The following is a 9,948-nucleotide window of genomic DNA, read 5'->3' on the forward strand; positions in this document are numbered from 1 at the left end:
CATAAAAAATATAATTAAATATATTTCGAATATTCAAAGTTTTAACGCATAAAAGTACAATTAACTTTTCATAGTCATATTTTACAAACAAAGTTCAATGAACTCATTAAGATTTTGAAATCACGGGATACGATATTGAAATTATAGTTGTAATTAAACAGTGGATGCTGATTAGGGCAGTATGGTTTTGGGGCGCTTTGGCTATCGTTAACTTGTTAGAAAATCTTTTTTTTTTGCTCCATTGGAAGTCATCACTGTTGGAACGTGAATTGTGAATTTCCATCGCCCTAATCACCATTCCGATCCTTCGTTATAACTCAGTTATTTAATTAACTGAGTTGCTTCATCTGCGGTTCAAATTTTTTAAAAATACTTAGATTCGAGTCGTGTTTTAAGTCATGCATAGTCTATTTTTTACTGTTGATGTTACATTTATGTATAGAGTGAGCTTAAAATTGTGCGAATATCAAAAAAAAATCGTACATTAATGGTTGAAAAATACATTTAAAGCAATTAATGCCTTTTCTGTGTTCATAAAGTAAAATTAAAAATGTTTTTTATTGGAATGTCAAAAAACGAAATTTAAAAGAATGCTATAACATACATATCGTTAGTATAATGGCAGAAAGCTTTCAGTCAAAAATCCTTCTTTTGAGAAAATCGATTGTTTCTAAAATCAAAGGGTTTGAAGCTCTATATTTTGACACAAATGTTTTGACAAAGCTTTAACAAATGAAAAAAAAAGATTAAATTCAATAACATATTTGAAACATAAATTTTTTTGATGTTTTCTCGAGTATACCGACGAAATGTAGGTACATATATGTATATTGTTACCCATTTATAAACCTCGTAAATGGCAATGTAGAACCTTTTTTTATTGTAAACTTTTAATACTGTTACTATATAAATAGTGTCAAAAAATCGCGATAAATTTGAATAAAAAAAGTAAATGTTTTGAATGACATGTAATTTTGAATTTACTCGACTTACAATTAGTAGCACTATATTTTTTTCATTTAGTGTATGACTATAAAAATGTAAATTATTTCGTAACGTAACCAATTATTTTGAAATAATAAACAAACGAATTTGAATTGACAAAATAAACAAGTGAAAATGTCATCACATCGCTTGATGGATAAAACAGTAATCATCGATACCGCACTCCAAGAGGAACCAGAAGGGAAGGGAGAAGTTTCAACAGCGGCCGATAAGCGGCGCTATGCTTTAGATGAGCTTTCGCTATCGGCCGCTACGAGTCGCCGCGTCGCTAGGAGACGCCGCGGATGGACCGTCGTCGTAGGACCGGAAGTTCGGTAATATCAAACAAACCGGAAAGCATATTTATTTTCATAGAACACTATTTCATTTCGTTTAAAAAATTAAATTCAAAACTTCATTCATATGAATGTACACATAAATACATAGAAATATTAATGAAGTCATTTTAGTTGTTGGCTCCGATGTATTTTTTTTCTTTGATAGAAATCAAAATCAAGATGGCTGAAAATTAGTGCAGGAAATCGCCCCGGCTAATTCGCCACGCAATAAAATTAAGCTTTCCGCCAGAAACTGCCGAGCGGATCGGCAATTAAGGCGTCGCTAAAATAGATCATGTCTCGATGTCTCCCGCAGATAAGTCGCATTAAAATTACTAAATTGAATAAAACGGGTAGAATTGAAGTTTGCACAAACGTTCGCCACCTACGAAACGTTCAAATAATAATAAATTGTAGCCTTGAGCGGGCGAACGAGCGAGAAACCCTTTCGGGTCGCTAAATGAATTCAATTAAAGCAAATAAAACGAGTTGGTTCGTTTCGGGGCGAATTTCATAAAGGAGAGTACCCGAAGCTAACGTGAAAAAAATGTATTTATTCGGCCGTCACGGGAGAAATCGTTTAAATTTCAGCAAAACAAGCCGCTTTCAGCTGGAAAAACAGACCGACAATTACTTAATTGCGATGAAAATGAAAAAATATTTTAAATTGATTTTGTTTTTTGCATTTTTGCCTGTCGGTGTATGAAAACTGTTGAAATTTTAACGAAAAACGTGTATTAGGATTATATAAGAAATCTTAAAGCATCTTCAACTTTCTTTAAGTAGACATCGGAAAATTTATTTTGAATTTGAAAAGAAAAAAATCGGATGTGACCAATCCACGACTTTACCTATGTATGTATGTATGTATGTACATATTTGAGCAATATCATCATGATCGTCAACAGCCATTCACCATCTACTTTGTTTCGTGCATCTCTCATCACACATTTTCCTAATTTCGTCTACCCATCTTCCCTGCGGTCTTTCTTTTACCCTTTTAGACTATTTCGGGTAACATTCTAGAACTTCTTTTTTCCACCGTTCGTCCATTCTTCTAGCCACGTAGCGCGCCCATTGCCATTTTGATTTATTCACTCTATCTACTATATCCCTTGTCATACTTCTCACCCACGTATTCCGTTTCCTGTATTTCCTTGTTATGCCAAGTATACAATGTTCCATTCTTCTACGAGTGCATTGGACTTTGTGTAGCAACTTGGCGTTCAATGACCAGTTTCACATCCATACGTCATCACTGGTAAAACACATTGATAAAAGATCTTTTTCTTCAGGCAAAGTGGGATTTTTATTTGAGGAATATAATAAGTTTAAAAAACAAAATTCAACAGTGACACACATACACATTCACACATCAGTAAACTGCCAATCCCAGTTGACGGGTCTTCTCTAAATTTTGTATACATATATATCTTGATATTAATCTGAAACTTCTAAATATAAAGTTTCAGATAAATACACTGAAAGGTTTCTGAAAAAAGCATGAACCGTGATTCTCTAGGGTTAAACGTTAATTCAAAAGCAAAAAAAAACATGAAATGAATACTTTTACGATAATTAATTTTTTCATTAATTTACTAATTATCTATTATTTACATTTTTCGTGAATGAAAAAAAAAATGAAAGAAAATCTCTCATCGAAAGGTTCATTGTTCAATCTCGTAAAAACGAAAATTTACCATGTAAATTTTCCATGCTATGAAAATTTAAAAAAATAAAATATTTGACTTGCAGCAAACGTGTAAATAAGTCTTACATTTTAGTACCGATGTATTTCATTGTACGTATTTGAAAAGTTCTCCGTCTAAATGCAATCGTCGTGGGGCAACGAAAGCACGTGGGAATTTCACCAGAGGTAAACGTCCCAGTTTCGCAGACGTTTCCAGAGTGTGCTGGTCCATTTGTGACGACATTTTGTTCATTTTTCTACAGAAATAATCTTGCTGGGCAGGTGTGGTCAACCGGCGAGCCGTCGCATTCTTGACGACTGGCCAAATGTCCACTCATTATAAAACCTCACTGTCTCCCCGGTTCGTATGCTCTCTCGTATCGATAACGAACACATGCTCGAATTCGTTTTGACGATGTTATTAAAAATATTTACATATATTTATGTGTGTATTATTTTTTTTACGCACGCCACTGGGTTTGCCCATTATAAGTATGTATGTATATACATACATATATACCTTTATTATTTATTCATCGGGGAGCCGTAGTTTGTGTTTTAATTAAATTAAAAATTTTCCCCGTCAATGTCGAATGTGGATAGTGCACGTGAGAGTTTTTTAATGATTGATTAAATATTAAATGAGCTGAGAATGTTTAGTTTTTTACTAAGCAAGTTTATATATGTACATACATAACTTGCATTTTGATTTTGTTTATTCCTTTTAAAAATCAGTTCATGAAATAAATATAAAAATCAAACTAAAAAATGTCTTTTTGTATATATGTACCTACTTAACATGGAACGATTTTTAAAATCTAAATAAATATATGCCATTTTCCGATTTTCATATGTATTTTCTGATGTTCTTTTACTGCACGAAAATAACGAGAGATGCACTTCATAGTCGGCTTATTTATTTTTAATATTTGAATATCTCTAAAGCTTCCAATAGAAACACTGAGTACAAACTTGAGAGCTTTCACCGTAATTTCTAGTTCACGTTTCAAAAGCGCCTATCAAGTTGATGACAGCAAAAGCTCTAAATTACGTGCTCATCGTTTCAGAGAGCATTAAATAATAAATAAAATCGAAATAAAGATTTTTTTTAAATAAATTGTGACATTTTATTGCTCGTAAATGTCGCCCCCGCTTATACATATAATATTAATTGATGAAAACAATTTAAAAAAAAAAAAAAAATATATATATATATATATATATATATATATACATATATATATATATATATATATATATATATATATATATATATATATATATATATATATATATATATATATATATATATATATATATATGTTGCTAGGTAGCATAATAACTAGCTGGTTCGTTGTTTTGCTCGTCCGCTATTTGGATGCTTTTTTCGTAAATATTGTCGGTTAATGGTGTCGTGCTTTGCATATTGTGTAGAGTTATTGGTGTTGCTTTAATTTTTGATTAAAATTTTTGCAATTGTGATTAAATACAGTGGTTAAACTGATTTCTAAGGTTATATTTTAAAGATAATTTTCACTTGAAAAAAAAAAAAAAAAGAAGAAGAAAAAAAAAAAAAAAAAAAAAAAGTTCTTTTGTTTCTTCAAATAATATTCGTTTGGCAACGAACGTGATCAAACTGATTTCTGAAATTATATATTAACTCTCGAACCCAGAGCATATTTACAATATTACAGCATAATGCAACATTGTTAAACAAAAAACTATTTATTTCATACATATTTTTGTGCGAAATTTTGAGAATATTCTCTTATTTAAATTATAAATTGTGACGCTAATAACTAATAATACTTAACAATGATTTGCTATAAATGCAAAAGTGTTGTGTTGTTGACTAATTATGTGCTGTGCGAGCTTTGTGAAGAACCTTTCCACCATGATTGTGTGGGGATTTCGGAAACAAAATACAAAAAAATGACGTCAAAGAATAAGGAAAAATGGCGATGCGTTTCTTGCCGTATCCATCCTAACCCCCTTCCGCCGTCTCAGTCCTCATCACTAATGCTCAGTTCTCAAGATTCAGTCATCAGTCCTCAGCCATCTTTATTTGATATACTTAATGAAATTAAATGCTTTCGAGCAGACTTTAATACCATGAAAAATGAGTTTGAAAACATAAAATCTGTAATCACAGACATAAACAATAAATTATTCACAATAGAGGCTAAGTCTGATGAATTTGATGGGAGACTAACCACTGCTGAAAAGAAAATTTCCTGCTTTTCTGATGTAAATAAAGGTTTAATTGAGGCGCAAAATACTATTGTTGAACTGAAACAAGAAAACAATCTGCAAGATCAATTCTCTAGAAAAAACAATGTAGAAATATCCGGCATACCTATGAAAAAGGGTGAAAATCTAGTGTCTATATTATATGACTTATGTGCTGTCGTGGGTCACAAATTGTGCGACACAGATATTGACACCATACACCGTGTGCGGCCGTACCCGTCCCAGGGCGTTGCAGGTTCACAGCAACAGCAACAGCGAGAGGGCAACAGCGATGTGAGTGTGCGCACGTCATCAGTGGTCGTACGGTTCACTCAGCGCCGTCGTAAGGACCTGCTGATGGCGGCCGTGCGCGCCCGCCGCGGCATCACCACCAACGACATCAATATTCCAGGCCCGCCCACCACCCTATACGTAACGGATCACCTTACACCAACGAATAAATTATTATTGAAGCGAGCACGCCAATTGAAAACTGAATATAACTACGCCTACTTGTGGGTTAAAGATTGCAAGATCATGATTAGAAAAAGTGCGAGCTCCAATATCATACAAATCTCAAAAGAATCAGATCTTTGCAAAATCAAATGACTAAGTGCAATATTAAATTTTAATAACCTAATAATTATCTATGCATTTATTGTCTACTGGTCTGCATCACATATTATAATGTATGTGCAAACAATTATGTACGTATGGCTATATAATTTATTATTTTTATTATTACTATATAACTATGCTATTTACATATATTTTACTCATAAACTAAAAAAGGTACGAGTTCATTTTTATATTTGTGTCCATGTATACCTTTGCATTTCAACTGGTATCACCAAGGATGGTTTGCTTAATAATTCCATATCTTTATCTGTGTATGCAGTTATGTGTATGTTTATATGCATATATCTATTTTCATTTATGCATATGGATATTTATATTTATATCACTACGTGCTCTATCTACTTCCTTTTTTACAATGTCTTCTAATCGTCTTGTCATTTATTATCAAAATGTCAGAGGTCTCCGAACTAAATCTGACTCTTTTCTTCAAAATGTATTAGTTAATAATTATGATATTATCTGTCTATCAGAAACTTGGCTAAATGACTCATTCAATAATAGTGAGTTTTTTGATGCCAGATATCAGGTGTTTCGACGTGACAGAGATTATTCTCTTCATAACCAAATATTTGGTGGTGGTGTAATCATAGCTGTGAAAAATAATCTACCCTCTGTCATTCAAAATAATTGGTTAACTTCCACAGAAGACCTTTGGATTACTATTACCACTAAATTTTTTAAACTAAATATCTGTACTGTCTATATTCCTCCTGGTAATTCTCACCAAACTCTATTAGTTACCCATTTAAATAAAGTATCTGATCTAATAACCAATTATCCAGAGGATCGATTCATTTTACTCGGTGATTACAATCTTCCCACTATTGATTGGACAAAATACGACTCAAATCTGCATCTATTTCCTTCCAATTGTATTAATTTTTCTTCCCTTTCCTTTACTCAATTCTTATCTTATAATAAACTTTATCAATACAATTATTTGTCAAATACTAATAATCGTATTCTTGACCTAGCTATTAGTAGTTTCCCCTTATATATTTCTCGTGCTGACTCTACGCTAATCCATGAAGATTCTCATCATTTATCCTTTTGCATCTCAATAATTTACAACAAATCTTCACCCTTGAATTATAATTATAATAAAACTTTCCTCTTTAGAAAAGCTGACTATGCTACAATTATTCCAATTTTAAGCGATATCAATTGGAATTCACTTTTGTCCAATTTAAATATTGATTTAGCTTGTAAAAAATTTTACGATACCTTACAAAATATTATTGAATGCCACGTCCCTTTTACTCTTAAATCTAAGCGTACCAAATATCCCCCTTGGTTTACATCGTCTCTTATTAAAATAATAAAAGAAAAAAACAAATTCCATAAAAAATTTAAAATTTATTCAAATCCCTTAGATTATCAAAGTTTTTCACTATTAAGAGCTCGAATTAAAAAATATTCTTTAATCTGCTTTAGAAATTATATTTCTCTTATTCAAAATAATATTAAAACTAATCCCAAATCATTTTGGTCATATATAAATTCAAAAAAAAATACCTCCTCTTCATATCCTTCCGTAATGTATTATGGAAATAAGTCGGCTTCACATGGTTCTGAAATCTGTACCATTTTTGCTGACTATTTTGACTCCACTTTCAATCGTGATTCTACCATTAACCTTTCTATCTCTAATACAGATACTTCTTCTTGTAACTTATCTACTTTTCATTTTGACTTATCTACTGTACTCAGTCACATCAACTCTCTCAATGTTAATCTTGGTGCGGGTTGTGATGGTTTGCCTTCTTTTTTCCTTGTTAAATGTGCTGTCCCATTATCTCTTCCCATAACAATCCTTTTCAATCTTTCTATGTCGAACGGTAAATTTCCTGACTATTGGAAATTATCTTACATCACCCCTATTTTTAAAAAAGGTGATAAGAATCTTATTGAGAATTACCGTCCTATATCTAAACTATCTGTCATTAGTAAAATCTTTGAAAAAATTATCTATAATTTCCTTTTCTCCAATTTCAAAAACTACATTATACCTGAACAACATGGTTTTTTTAAGGGGAGATCGGTAGAGACTAACCTGCTTAATTTCACTAGTACTCTCACATCTTATATGGACAAACGAATCCAAATAGACGTCGTTTATACGGATTTCTCTAAAGCTTTTGATAAAATCAATCACAACCTTTTACTCAATAAACTTTGGTCCCTTGGAATCCGAGGAAATTTATTTCGTTGGATCTCTTCGTATATACTAAATCGTCACCAAATCATAATTCTCAATGGTTTTAGATCATCACTTAGACATATTCCTTCCGGTGTCCCACAAGGGTCGCATTTAGGTCCCTTATTCTTTTTACTCTATATTAATGATATCTCATACATCTTCAAACATTCCTTTATACTTCTTTACGCTGATGATTTAAAAATTTACAAACCTATATACACCATAGACGATTGTCATAAGATACAAGAAGATCTAGATAGATTCTCTATATATTGTTTAAATAATGATCTTTTTATTAATCTAGAAAAATGCTCTATTTTAAATTTCACTAGAAATAAGTCAATTATTACTAATCAATATCAATTAAATCATTCAATCCTTAACACGTCATCTTCTATTAAGGATCTTGGTGTAATACTCAATAATAAACTAGATTTCTCTGAACATATTTCTTTTATTACCAACAAAGCATTTAAATCTCTTGGATTCCTACTCCGCTCAACAAAACCCTTTAATGATCCTTATGTACTAAAATTACTTTATTTTTCCTTTGTAAGGTCTCACCTTGAATTTGCCTCAATTATCTGGTCACCTTTTTATTTATCCCATATTAATTGTATTGAGAAAGTTCAACTTAAATTTATTAAATCCTTACGCTACCTTTTTCCTACCTATACCCATTCTACTGTTTCCGACATTTTAAAAATCCTTTCTTTTAACAATCTTTCTGTCAGGCGACGACATTCTGATGCTATATTCTTCTTTAAGCTCATAAATGGTTTCCTTGATTGTTCTGATTTACTGAATAAGGTTAATTTCAGAATCCCAGTTCGATACCCTAGACGCGTTACACTCTTTTCACTTAATCCTTTCAATACTAATTCCCAAAAATATTTTTATCTGCAGCGCGTTTATCGTATGTTTAACGGAGAGCTGAATGAGGTTGATCTGTTTGGTATTTCCCTACATCAATTCAGGTCTAACATCAAGAGAATCTTGACCGATTGATTCATTTTTTCTTCTATTCTATTTTTCCAATATTTCCATTATTTTTATACTTTAGTTTAGTTATGTAATGTGCTATTTAATCATATTATAGCTTTCATTCCTTTCCATTTCATTTGTTTATTTTGTATTTACCTTTTTCATTTGTTTTTTATATTTGTAAATTTCAATTTCTTCTTATATTCTATCTTATAACCTTTTCCAAATATTTTAATACTATAGTTTAATTATGCAATGTACTACATATTTTGTCATGCCTTTATTCTTTACTTTTTAATTTGTTTTCCTTATATTTATCTTTTTCATTTTTGTAAAAATCTATTATTGGACTCGGGTGTTACATATATTATTTATTTACTTTTTGTGTTTTTTATACCTATCTCTGTACATCCTGTCTGTTGATTTTTCAATTAATAAAATAAAATAAAATAAAATAAAATATATATATATATATATATATATATATATATATATATATATATATATATATATATATATATATATATATATATATATATATATATATATATATATATATATATATATATATATATATATATATATATATATATATATATATACATATACATAGTATTCAAAAGTTGCTTTAATTGGTTGATTGCATACGTTCTTGCCTGATTTTCATAAATTGCGTTAAATGTTTTTAAAGGTCCATATACATATAATATATGCACATATGTATGTATATAATCCAGCACTGTACAACTTTGCACGGAAAAGACTACTTCTATTCATACTATACAGCACAGCCCATTTTCGACACGTTCATGTTTGTTTTCGACTATTATGAGGCAAAATCAACTTACACACACATATGTACATACATATTTACATTACAGAGC

The 9,948-nt window shown here is 30.8% G+C and overlaps 1 protein-coding gene across 1 annotated transcript; it reads left to right on the forward strand.

Annotated features, from left to right (window-relative positions):
• Positions 1-4,657: 4,657 nt before the first annotated feature.
• LOC143910304 (uncharacterized) lies at positions 4,658-9,497 on the forward strand. Its single transcript, XM_077428717.1, has 2 exons — positions 4,658-5,948; positions 8,987-9,497. Exon 1 carries the CDS (start codon positions 4,828-4,830, stop codon positions 5,848-5,850), a length of 1,023 nt encoding a protein of 340 aa, XP_077284843.1. The 5' UTR covers positions 4,658-4,827; the 3' UTR covers positions 5,851-5,948; positions 8,987-9,497.
• The last annotated feature ends 451 nt before the right edge of the window (positions 9,498-9,948 follow it).

This window comes from Arctopsyche grandis, chromosome 1 (genome assembly GCF_051622035.1).
Source record: "Arctopsyche grandis isolate Sample6627 chromosome 1, ASM5162203v2, whole genome shotgun sequence".
Taxonomy (NCBI): Eukaryota; Metazoa; Arthropoda; class Insecta; order Trichoptera; family Hydropsychidae; genus Arctopsyche; species Arctopsyche grandis.